General features: G+C 61.1%; 1 protein-coding gene across 3 annotated transcripts in view; it reads left to right on the forward strand.

Moving 5' to 3' along the window:
- NFIC (nuclear factor I C) overlaps positions 1 to 12,838 on the forward strand; it is a 56,155-nt gene that overhangs the window by 26,168 nt on the left and 17,149 nt on the right. For all 3 annotated transcript variants that reach the window (XM_029916410.1, XM_029916412.1, XM_029916411.1), the window contains exon 3: positions 10,316 to 10,387. In XM_029916410.1, the coding sequence (XP_029772270.1) occupies positions 10,316 to 10,387 (72 nt within the window). The remainder of the gene's footprint in view (positions 1 to 10,315; positions 10,388 to 12,838) is intronic.

A 12,838-nucleotide genomic window follows, 5' to 3' on the forward strand; every position in this document is an offset into this window, starting at 1 on the left:
GCGGCGGGCACCTCGCAGCCGGGGCTCTGGGGGCCGGACACCCCCACACAGCCGCCGGGGGGCTCCCTGAGTCCCCGAGTCCCTGGGGCCGCCACCCTGACCCGCAGGCCCGGCGTCCACGCGCGGCGGGGGCCCTGGGCCGGGTGGGGAGGACGCAGACTTCTCTTTGAAAGTGACTCCAAGCAGGTTGGCTCGGGCCCAGGCGGCCGGGAGAGGGAGGGAAAGTGTGGTCCAGACTCTGGGAACACGCGGGTCAGGAAGTCCCGGCCGGGGAGGAGCCCGGTGGCCCCGAGGTGACCCGGCCAGGCCCTGCACCTCCCGGGTCCCCTGCACCTGGGCCTCGTTTCCCGGACCGTTCCCCAGGGGCCCGCGAGGGCGAGCCTCAAACGCCTGGCATATTGCGCTTTTTCCCCCTTTGACGTGATGACACTTGTTAGGTCCTCTGCCCTGAGATGCGGAGGCTCAGAGAGGGACAGCGCCGCCGCTGAGGTCACATAGCGTCGGCGAGGCTGCCGGGCTTGGAGCCTGGGTTCCCAGCCGCTGGGGGTCTGCGCTGGGGTCCCTTGCAGCTGGCGCGGTCTTGGTTCTGGTGCTCCCGCTGCACCACCAATACCAAAGTTCAAGTTCAGTGTAGCCTGAAGCCCTCCCACCGGGGCTCAACGCGGGCCTTCCTTAGAATGGCAGGGGCACAACCCATGAGTGTGCCTCAAGGGGCGGGGCTTTGGGTCCGTTTTGTTCAGAGCCTAGAACAGGGCCTGGTACACAGCAGGTGCTCAATACAGGTGTTGAATAAGTGAATTCTCTCCCTTTATGCCTGGATTTGCACGGACACTAGTGCGGGATGGGGGGAGGCTCAGGGACACGAAGCAGGCCGTCACATATCTGGACACACGTGGGAATCCATCGCCGCTTCTCTGAAGGGACAGGAGGAAGTGACTTCCCAAACTTCCCCAACATCAAGCCCGGATCCTGTGCCGGGGGCTGCGGACACATAAACCACATTTGAGCCGAGACCCGACTTGAGTGAGGGGGTGAGCCAGACAGGCATTTACAGGAAAGGCATTCCAGGCAGAGGGCACCGTTTGTGCAAAGGTCCTCAGGTGCCATGGGACCCCGAATATTGGAGGAACAGTGAGGACGACTTTGGATTTTTGCATATTTACAAACCCAGACTCAGACCCCTGTGATGGGGGCTGGGGCTTGGCCGTGGGGCCAGGGAGGGTTTTCCAGAGGAGGAGATGTTCTGGAGCCGGCCTGGGAGGGCGGGGGTGGGGAAGGTGCAGGGCAGCGGCGAGGAGGGACGGAGGCCAGGGTCACGTGTCCGACACAGAGGAAGCTGAACCTCGGCTGATGTGGTTGTGCCCGGCGACACCGGGAGCCGGGGATTCCAGGGCCTGGCTTTGGCTCTCTCTCTCTCTCTCTCTCTGGCCGGTGGACGTGGCAGCCGGCGGAGTCAGCCACGTTTGGACGCCTGCCGGGGCTGGGAAGCCGATCCAGCCAGCTCGCCAGGCCCGGAGGTGGCCCGGCAGACGCCCCGGGGGTGGGGGTGGGGGTGGGGGTGGGGGTGGGGGTGGGGGTGGGGCCCCCCCAGGCAGCCCCTCCCCCTGCCAGGCTCGCGAGATGTGCAGTCCCCACTTCAGTCCTGTCCTTTCTGCGCCCAAAGGTGGATTAATCAGGACCCCGGTGTCCGTCCCCAGGCTGCCGCCCTGGTCCAGGCTGCTGTGCCTGCCGGACACCTGTCCCCGCCTCCTCTCCGGTCCCCCAGCCCCCAAAGTTCCAGAATTCACTTAGCAGCCAGACTTTTCTCATGTATGTGTCTTTCATTGTGGTTAAAATATATACAATATAAAAGCCGCCATGGCCACCATGTTTGGGGAGCAGCTCAGCGGCGTCAGCGCCCGCACAGCCATCCCCAGCACCTGGCTCCAGAACCTTCCATCTCCCCAGACTGAGACTCTGTCCCCAGGAAGCACAGACCCCCCCACCCCCCGCCCCATCCCCGGCCCCCACCATCCACTCTCTTTCTCTGGGGACAGGACTCTCTAGGAACCCCCGTGAGTGGGGTCACGCAGGACGGGTCCTTCTGTGTCTGGCTTCTGTCACTGCGCAGTGTCCCCGGGGTCCATGCACGCGGTGGCAGGCGGCGGGACGTCCCTCCTTCCCGAGGCCGGATCGCACCCGGCGTCCGGACAGACACGCCGCATTCACCTCCCCTCGCAGCCGTGGATCACGTCTGTGCCCCCGGGGGTGCGGGCATCGGGGGCAGGCCCTGCTTTCACCCCGTGTCTGGTGGGTCCGTAGGAGGGGAGTCGCTGGGTGCGTGGACTCTGCGTTTCACTTTCTGGGGGAGCAAACACCGAGCCGGACCCACAGTGGCCGCCCCGTCTCGCGTTCCCGGGCAGCGCCGGACACCTTCTGCGCAGCCTCGTCGCCAGAGATGCTGCCCGATGGACCAGAGCCGGTGCCTCGCCCCCCGCATGGCACCTGGGAACGAGACCCAAGCCTGTCACTGCAGCCACGCGGCCTGAGTGGCCCCGTTCGCCCCCCTTTACTCCCGTGTTGGGTCCTCAAAGCTCCTGCCCCAGGGCTTTTGCACTTGCCCAGCCTTTGCCCAGCTCTCCGCGTGGCCGGCTCCTCCCCGTTGCTAAGGCCTCAGTGCCCACAACACCCCCTGAGAGGGGCCCCCGCCAGGCGTGTCGAAAGTCACCCCCAGAGCCACGCTCTGTCCCCTCACCCAGTCTTATGACCTCGCTGGAACCTAGAGCCATGAGAACTTATCTCCGGCTTCTTCTGTTTGCTCACTTCCTGTCCGTCTCTCCTCCCTTGGCGCCCTGCCCTGTCCCCGACGCCTGGCGAGCAGTAGGTGGTCCCTGGACATCTGTGACGTGAGTGGCACCGCGCTGCTCTCCGAGGTGGAAACGGCTGCAGTTTTAGCCACCAGGACGCAGGGAGCTGTCTGGTGCTCCCGTGTGGGTGCTCCGAGGCGGGAGGGGTGGGTCTGGAGGCCCAGCGGCGCCTTTGTCACGGGCTGGGACAGACCAAATGTGGGCTCGTGGCCATGGACAGGAAAGAACAGTCTGTACACTCCGTCAGTGGGATCCAGTTTACATTTCTATTGTCGCCGTGATCATGTGCTTGTTTGAGCAAAGGGATGTGGGAGGAGGCGGCGTCCTGGTGCACGTGGACGCCCCACGGGCCTGGAGAAGCCGAGGGAACCGGTCCGGGGCCAAAGCAGGGAGTCACTTGGAATTCTGCTCTTGTCAACGGCCGGCGTCTCACTTATACCAGCATGAGCGTGGCTGACTGCTTCACGCATGGCGCTAAAGAGCCTGTGTGTCTCTCCAAGGAGATCCTTTTTTCTTAAACATTTTAAAATGTTTTATTTATTTTTGAGAGAGAGAGAGAGAGACAGTGAGAGCAGGGGAGGGGCAGAGAGAGAGAGAGACACAGAATCTGAAGCAGCTCCAGGCTCTGAGCTGTCAGCACAGAGCCTGAAGCAGGGCTCGAACTCAAGAACCACGAGATCATGACCTGAGCCGAAGCTGGACGCTCAATCGAGGCCCACGTGGCTGGAGCAGAGTGGACAATGGGGGAGAGAAGGGGAGGGGAGGGGAGGGGAGGGGAGGGATGGGGCGGGCCTTGTGGGGCCACGGAGTGGGGGGACTGCTGTTCTGGGGAGCCCTGGAGGGCAGTGGGCAGACGAAGGACGGAGTTATTTAGATTCTGAGTTTGGAAAAATGCTGTCACGGGCATGGCATTCAGCCCCTTATCAGCGCTGGGCCCTTCCTCTTCCGGAGCTGCTCAGGCTCCAACCTCACACCCAGACCCGGAGGCAGCGGCTGAGAAAGCTCGCCTTACAGATGGGAAAACCGAGGCTCAGAGGGAGGCCACGTGACTAGTCCACGGTCCCGCGCCAGGCCCGGGGGCGGGGGGAGCTCTGCGCGGCTCCGGCTGTCTGGAGACGCCCAGACCCGGTGGTCGGGGGGCTGCTTCCCCTTCTCCACCCTGCTTGCTCGGGTCCAGAGCCACGAGCACAGGCCACAGCGGCCACGTCCTGCTTGGGTTTTCACTCAGGGGACACTTCGGTGTTGTCCGGGTGCAGTGCAGCGTCAGCCCAGCGGAGCAGCAGGTTGAGGTGGGTCGGGGGGCCGGGGGTGCGGGTGGGCGCCAACCAGTCAGGAGAAAACTGAGAAAAACAAAGCGAACAACATTTTAAAGCCAGTGACAGGGGCGCCTGGGTGACTCAGTCGGCTAAGCCTCCGACTTCGGCTCAGGTCAGATCTCATGTTCATGGGTTCGAGCCCCGCGTCAGGCTCTGTGCTGACAGCTAGCTCAGAGCCTGGAGCTGCTTCCAGTTCTGTGTCTCCTTCTCTCTCTGCCCCTCCCTCTCTCATGCTCTATCTCTGTATCAAAAATAAATTTTAAGAAACATTAAAAAATTTTAAAGCCGGTGACGGACATGGCACAATATTCAACAGGCTTTTCCTTCATGGTTTTTTTTTTTTAAGTTTATTTATTTATTTTTGAGAGAGGGGATCCCAGGCAGGCTCCGAGCTGTCAGCACAGAGCCCGAGGTGGGGCTCGAACCCCCAAACGGTGAGATCACGCTCTGAGCCGAAGCCAAGAGTCAGATGCTTAATCGACTGAGCCCCCCAGACGCCCCCGATTACGTGTTTGTGAGAGGCGCGGCGTTCTCTGCCGTGCGGCCTCGGGGAACTGACTTCGCCTCTCTGGGCAGCCCCGGGATTGCCGGGCTGGATCAGGGGCCCCTCCAGGGCGTCGGATCAGACGGCGCGGGCGTGGCGTGTGCTGTGCCATCTGCGAAGGACGGACGCCACTGTCATCACCCAAGCGCCTCGTCTCAGGACGCGGGGGCGCCACCCCAGCCACCCCAGGGCGCGCGCTCAGAAGTCCCCGGCGGCCCGGTTCGGCCCTGGGGCTGTCAGAGCAGGCAGAGCTAGGCAGCCGTCCCCAGCACACAGACCAGTGTCCTCTTGATCCCTGTCAACCCGCTTGTCCCCCCCCCCCCCCCCCCCCCCCCCCCCCCCCCCCCCAGTGACCATCGGTGTGTTCTCTGTAGCCAAGAGTCCATTTTCTGGTTCGGCTCTCTTCCCCTCTTCTGTGTATTTTGTTTCTTCAATTCCACATTTGAGCGAAATCTTGTGTTAGTCTTTCTCTGACTGACTTGTTTCGCTGAGCGTTAGACCCTCTAGATCCATCCACGTTGTCCTCCTGGGGGAGCTTTGAAGATTAAGTAAGTCAGTGGAGGTGAACTGTGCAGCCCAGTGGAGCCAAAGAAATGACTCACTAAATATTAACAATTGGAATGTACCATTTCACATAGAGGGGCCTCCTCACCCTCCCTGGAGCTCCAGTCTAAGCCCCTCCTCTTCCGGGGGCGGCCGCTCACATCTCCCGACTGCGTGGCCTCCCCCCGCGCCTGATGCGCCCCGAGTTTGTCGCCTTGGTGAATTTGCTTCCGTGTTCGTTGCCTGTCGCTCCCCCATTAGGACGCAGGCTCCATGAGGGCAGGGATTTCTGTCCATGTTCGTCACCGCTGTGTCTTCCAGGCTTCCGGCACCCAGGAGGGGCCCAGCACCTCTGGAAAGGAGAGGAGTGAACGGTGGTGCGGCTCATGCCCAGTTTATAGTTGAGCTAAAGGTGCCCAGAGACGGCACAGCACCTGCCCAAGGACACACAGCCAGAAGTCAGCCAGTGAAGGGCCAGGCAGTACGTACTTAAGACGTGGCAGGCCTCCTACGGTTTCTGTCTTCCTTTTCTCCTTTCACACTCCTTTAAAAACGTACAAGGGGGGGCACCTGGGTGGCTCAGTCGGTTAAGCATCTGACTTCAGCTCAGATCATGATCTCACAGTTCGTGGGTTCGAGCCCCACGTCGGGCTCTGTGCTGACAGCTCAGAGCCTGGCGCTGCTTCGGATTCTGTGTCTCCCTCTCTCTCTGCCCCTCCCCCGCTCATCCTCTGTCTCGCTCTCTCAAAAGTAAATAAACATTAAAAGTTTTAAAAAATGTGCGAGGGTGCACAATGTACCCCTTTCCTCATTACTGCCTCCCCTGAAAGCCCACAGACCGTTTCTGCTCCGTCACCCACTGCGGGAAGTTTTGCCAGCACAGCCGCGCCACATGCCTGTCGTGTGCTCCGTGCATCACCGCACGTCCATGCTTGGCGCATAAAAGAGCAAGATTCCTGGGGCGCTCCGGCAGTTGAGCGTCTGACTTCGGCTCAGATCACAGTCTCGGAGTTCGTGGGTTCCAGCCCCGTGTCGGGCTCTGTGCTGACAGCTCGGAGCCTGGAGCTGCTTCCGATTCTGTGTCTCCCTCTCTCTCTGCCCCTCCCTTGCTCACGCTCTGTTGCTCCTACTTCAAAAATAAGCACACATCAAGAATAATTCTTTTAATTAAAAAAAAAAAAGAGCAAAATTCTTTACCTCCCCCCTCCCCCCAAGAGCTGGTTTTCACCCCCACTGCGCACGGCCGTTCTCTGGGGGGCGTCCTGGGCTCCGTGGGGCCTGAGCAGCGTCCCTGGCCCCCCCATGCCAAGACAGCCCGGGTCCTGACAACCACCAAGGCGCCCACACCTCGTCCTTAGGGACAGGATCACCCCCGTTAAGCAACTCTGTGGACTTGACATCAGCTTTGGGAAAGAGACTCTCCGAGCTGCGCCTCAGTTTACCGAACTCATCAATTGGGTAGAGTGAACGCACCGTGACTTCCCTTCACACAGGACAGCTCGGCAGATGAAAGCTCTTCTCTTGGGGTGGCTGGGGTCGTGGACATTGGCTGTCCTATTTTGTTTTTGTTTTTAACATTTATTTATTTTTGAGAGAGACACAGAGTGTGAGCAGGGGAGGGGCAGAGAGAGAGGGAGACAGAATCCGAAGCAGCTCCAGGCTCCAAGCTGTCAGCACAGAGCCTGACACAGGGCTTGAACCCACGACCGTGAGATCTGACCTGAGCCGAAGCCGGACGCTCAACCGACTGAGCCCCCAGGGGCCCCTTTTTTGCAAAAGAGTTTGTTTAACGTTTCGCCCTTCTTTAGACATCGTCCATTCTGGGCACGTCGGTTCAGACCAGAGGACGCCGCACTTCCGGGCTGGCTGCCTGAGCAGTTGGGAGGAGGAGGGCCTCTCTGTGTCCCTTTCTCCTGGTTTTCCATGGAAACGTCCGTAGCAGCTCAGCGTCCGGTGACGGCGGCAGTGTTCCGCGCTGTCCAGTTCGGTCACCGTGGGCTCCTGAGTACTGACAGGTGACCAGTGCAGGTGAAGTCCCGACAGTCCAGCTTAATTTGGATTCAGCCAATTTAAAAGTAGAGTCGCATGTGGCTAGTGGCTCCCGTGCTGGGCGGCTCTAGGAAGTGGCAGTTCTCAGGACCCGAACGAAGGACAGGCAGGTTGGTCGGCAGATGGGTGTGGCTCTTTTTGAGGGCTGGAGATAACTTGCAAATAAGGTCCCGCAACTAAAAGTCAGGACGTCCTGCCGCCTGCCACCGCGCAGACGGACCAGGAGGACACCGTGCGCAGCGACAGAAGCCAGACACAGAAGGACACGTCCTGCGTGACCCCACTCGCAGGGGTCCCTAGAGGAGTCCCGTCCACAGAGACCGAGAGTAGACACTGGGGACCAGGGGTGGGGCAGGGGTTGGGGGGTCCGCAGTTGATGGGGACAGAGCCTCAGTTTGGGGAGATGGAAGGTTCTGGAGACGATGGTGAGGGCGGGTGCACCACAGTGTGAGTGTGCCTGATGCCCCTGGGCTGTGCGCTTGGAAACAGTCAAATGGCAAATTTTACGCTACATATATTTAACCACAATCTAAAAACTAAATTTAAAAAATTTAATGAGATAGCATGTAATCACAGCGTCAGTTTTTAGAAACTACACTTAATTAAAAAAAAAAAAAGCTCCCGGGACTATGGAGGGAGAAGAGAAAACCGTTTGAGCCCAGGAAAGGGTGTACATGGTACTCGGGGGCGAGAAACGGAGGCGGGGGCGTTTCCCCCCGAGATCACACGCTCGCTCCGCCCACTTCTGTCTGGTGTGGAGCCGCGGGTGCTCGCCAGCGCAATAAGGCACGAAAAGGAAATCGGGGCTGCAGGCGGGAGAGGAGGGAGACGGCCGCCCCTCTTGGCCGACGACGCCAGCCATCCCAGAAACCATAACTACCTCCGGGAACTACCGAGCGAGCCGTCGGGGCAGCGGATGATGAGCCGAGATCAGAACACAGGTCGTCCACAGCTGCTTCCGTCCTTCGACTCTGTCTGCGCACGTGTCCCACGACTGGCCCACTAGCAATGGCTGGCGATGGATTTTTACCGTCGTTCTACTCCTGGGAAACTGCGCGGCCGCGAGAGGTAGTCTGGCCGCCCCAGGTCACAGAGCACCCCAGCGCCCGGCCGCGGGCAGCACGGATGGGGAATAATGCCTCCCTCCAGTGGCCAGGTGCTGACTGGGTGCCCGCTGCTGCTCGGGGCCCTTTCTTGTGTCCATTATCACCCTTTCTGTCCCGGGCAGCCTCTGAGGCGTGACTGTGCCCACTTCTCGGATGAGGAGAGTGAGGCCTGCAGCCCTGTGGCCCTGACCGCGCAGCGCCTGCTGAGTCGGTGTGGGCTCCGGTTCTGGAAGAGGGTCCTGTGCCCAGGCCGGCTGCTCAGGCTGGGCTCTTCCCAACGCGGCGCCACCGTGCCCAGCCGTGCGGCCGTCCAAGCAGAAGTGGCTGGTGCCAAGGGGCCACCGGCTGCCCAGCCCGGGAGCGGCCACAGGGCGCAGGGCCGAGCGGGCACACTCCCCTCGGCTGTCACCCAGCGCTGCCTGGCCCAGTGGGTCACAGCTGGGGCTGCCCCTGTCTGCACCTGTCGTGGGTTGGGAAACTGAGGCACAGCTTCAGGCTCCGGTGCTATTTAGCGCCTGCTCAATCTGGCAGTCAGGCGGTGTTCAGCGTGCACACAGGACACAGGGGGGCAGGGGCAGGGCCCCGTGGCCGTGAGGGGGGCATCTGTGTGGGCCCGAGGGAGCGAGGGCACCATGCCTCAGTGGCTCCCGGAGCCGGGCTGGGAACTCAGGTGTCTGGATGCACGTGCACAGCCATGCAGAAAATAACGCCCATAGCGGAGGGGCACTTTCTCACTATTCCAACCTCAGGCTTCCTTGTCCATAAAATGGGTACAATCACAGTGCCGGATGTGTGGCTCCCTTAAGGATTGAGGAGAACCTCTAAAATGGGAACAATAAAGCCCACATTGATAGTCACCTTAGGGATTTAAAATATATAGTTTTTTAAGTTTATTTATTTTGAGAGAGAGAGAGCAGTGGGGGGGAGGAGAGAGAAGGAAACATACTCCCAAGCGCGCTGTCAGCGCCGAGCTGCTCGGGGCTCACACTCGAGTCCATGTGCCCCAAGTGCTCACTCGTGTTATCTCGTTTCCACCTCGTGGTGATGCCTCCGCCCCTTTGAAGGGGAGAAGTGGCGCTCAGAACAGTTAAGCAGCTGGCCTGAGGTCACACAGCACAGTGATGAGGCTCGGGGGTGTGGCAGGGGGAAGGGGCTGATTCTTTCTGTGGCTTGTGGTGTGACTCCCACCACCTTGGTCTTTGACCTATGGGGAGACTGACAGGGAGGGCCGGAGGGCCAGGGTTCCGTCCAGCGGGGCTTGCCCTTGTGTCCCCCACCCCCCGCCCCTCGGTCCTGGGTAGTCGTTGTGGGGGCTGCAGACTCGCCTCCATCCAGGCTGCCGGAGCTGATATTGCTGAGCTCAGCGTCTGTCAGTTTCGCCCGTCTGCCAAGGAGCCTGATTATTTTTAGATAAGATGGAGAGGCGGGCGCCAGTGGGGTGGGTAGGCGCATGGCGGCTGCAGGGGGACGCCCCTCTGCCCTCTCCTGGGGGCCCTGAGGGACAGCCCAAGACCAAGGGTTGGGCCCCCAGGAGTTCAAGGGCAGAGGCCGAGGGGAGGGGCCTGAGGGCTCAAGGACTCATCTCCTTGGTACTCAGTTTCTCCATCTGTAGGATGGGCATAATAGGCTGCCTCCAGCGTTAATGCAGGATTAATGAGTTACCATCGTGAGTTACCGTCCTTGTTTCACAGAGGAGGACAGGTGCTCAGCGAGGGGACAAACTCTAGCCCGCGACAGAGCGGTGTCCCGCATGCGGGTTCTGGCCCCCAGGTGCCCTCAGGGGACAGCAGCCAAGGGAGGGGGCCGTGCGGAGACCCCGGGGCCTGGACACCCTGGCCCACGGCACGGATGCCTCCTCTCCCCCCTGGGATGAGCAAAGTCACCACCTCGCCTTCCTCCTTCTCTTCGCAGATGCGGAGCAGAGCGGTAGCCCCCGGGCAGGGATGGGCTCCGACCAGGAGGACAGCAAGCCCATCACGCTGGGTGAGTCTGGGGACAGCGAGGGTGGGGGCACACGGAGTCCTGTTCTGGGCCACCCTGTGCGGGCAGCTCACAGCCATTGACGGATTCGTCCCTCACAGCTGTGCTGCGGGCAGGTGTCGCTGGTGTTCCATTTTGTAGATAAGAAAACTGAGGCGCAGAGAGCTTCAGGGGCCTTTCCAGGGGCAACCAGGGAGCTGGGGTTGGAACCCAAGACTCTGGCTCCCAGCATCTGGCCCTGAGGGGCTCCCCCCAAAGAGAGGCCCCAGAGGGCCCTGCAGACCCATGGCACATTCAGCGGATGAGCAGGGCAAGTCACTTCCGGGTCGGTGGGTGGGCCGTGTGAGCGCTGGCCTGAGGCAGGGCTGGGAGCGGAGCCTTGGGGAACAGGAAGGATGCAGAAGCTGCGGGGGACCCTGCCTCCGCCCTGCGCTGCCCTCCTGGGCCAGAGCAGTCACCTCCGCACTGGTCCAGTGGCTTCGGTCCTCACTTCCCAATCTCTCCTCCTAAAGTGGCCAGAGAGCCCTTGTGAGCTCTGAGTCAGGGCCTGCCCTCCTCTGCTCATGGTCCTCTAGGGTCCCCACCTCCCTTAGGGGTCAAAGTCCTCCCCTGACCCCCAAGGCCCTGCAGGACCTATCCCTGTGCCCTGCCTGCCCTCCCCTCCTCCCTCTTCCCCTCAGTCTCTCTGCTCCAACCACACGGGACTCCTAGCTATTCTGCCAACAGTCCAGGCCCAGTCCCTGCCTCGGGGCCTTTGCATGTGCTTTGCTTTCTATCTGGACAGCTAATTGCTCTCTCTCTCCAGATCACCCAGGTCTTAGCTCACATACTCCCCCTCTCGGGGAGGTTTTCTGACCTCAAACAGCCTTAGTCACTCTCAGTGACCACTTTCTGTTTTATTTCCTTTTGAGGAAGTTAGTGATTGCATATGTATTTGTTGGTTGCTTAGTGACTGCACACGTGTTTGCTTATCTCTCCTACTGCAACCTCACCTGCTTGAGGGCAGAGGCTTTTGTCTGTCCTGATCACTATTGTGTCCTCACTGCCTAGAATAGGACCCTGGTAGACAATGGGTGCTCAATAAGTATTTGCAGAAAGGAAAAAAGGAGAGAGGAAGGGATGAAGCAGAGAGAAAAAGAGAAACAAGAGAGATGGTACACCAGGGGCTGAGGAGAGATAACAGGAAGGAAGGAAGGAAGAAAAAGCAAGTGGGTGAGGACATCCCCACTGGAAGGACCAGCCCAGGGAGGTCGGATGGTTCAAGGATCTCACAGACCCCTGTGCCGCTCACCACTGGCCGTCTGTGACCCTGAGCCCTCCGTGGCCTCCTGTGGTCTCCAGGCGCCTGCCTCTCAGCCAGATGTTCAAGGCAGGCGGGGGCAGTGGCGCTTGGCCTGGTCCCACGGGGAGCTCCAGCGTCTGGCGGAGGAAAGCACTTCCTCCCACCCGCCAGGGAGTCCCCTGGAGATGGAGCTGGGCGAGTGCTGCACAAACAGGAAACCCCGGTGGGGGGAAGGCGGAGGGGCGTGCTGACACCAGCTGGCCAGCTGGGTGGCAGGAAACGGCCGTGGCCACTTCCCCTGGACGCTGGGTGGGGGGGGCATCGCCCTCTCCTCCCAGGGATGCTGTGGGCCTGAGCCCCCCAGCACAAAGCTGGGCACCAAGGTCAGCTCCCTGTGGCCCGTGCTGCCCCCTGGGGGCCTGGAGAAGAACTGCTCTCGCCACCCCCACAGCCTAGAGCTGCCCATCGCCACTCTGCCCACCCTCCCCGGCTCCTTTCCCTCCTGTTGCCCCCAACCCCAGGGCCTTTGCATGGGCCGCCTGCTGGGACTATCGTGACCCTCAGGGAGGCGGCGAAAATCCTGTTATGCTCATCCTCATCAAGGCAGCCAGCGCTTGCCTGCGTGGCGGTCACCGGTCACCCTACACCACGTGCTGTTCTTGCCGCTTCCCCAATTTTCATGCGTGCATTCCTCTTACCCACCCCTTCCTGGAGGTCTTGGTAAAATGTCACCCACTGCCGGGCCTTCTGAGGGTCTTTGTGCAAAGTAGGTCCTTTCAGGCGGCGCCGCCCCGCCTGCGCCTGGCGCCTGAGCATGGTGCCTTTGACTCGATCTTAAAAAAATGTTTTTATTGTGGTGACATGTGAGTGGCATTAGGACATTCACGCTGTCCTGCAGCCGTCACCTCTATCTGTCCACAGCACTTCTGCTGCCCTGAAAAACAGCCCCTCCCCATCAGCAGTCACCCCGCAACCCCCCCTCCCCCGTCACCGGCCCCTATGAGCCCCTCCCGTCCGTGGACGAGCCTGTTCCGGACGGTCCCGCCCGTGGACTCCCACCCCGCGTGGCCTCGCGTGTCCGGTTCCCTCCCGGAGCGTCGTGTGCTCGGGGTCCGTCCGCGGGGTGGCAGGTGCAGGCGCCTCGCCCCTGCCCGCGGCCGAGGGGCGTGCGC

The sequence above is a fragment of the Suricata suricatta genome, chromosome 12, assembly GCF_006229205.1.
Source record: "Suricata suricatta isolate VVHF042 chromosome 12, meerkat_22Aug2017_6uvM2_HiC, whole genome shotgun sequence".
In the NCBI taxonomy this organism is placed as follows: Eukaryota; Metazoa; Chordata; class Mammalia; order Carnivora; family Herpestidae; genus Suricata; species Suricata suricatta.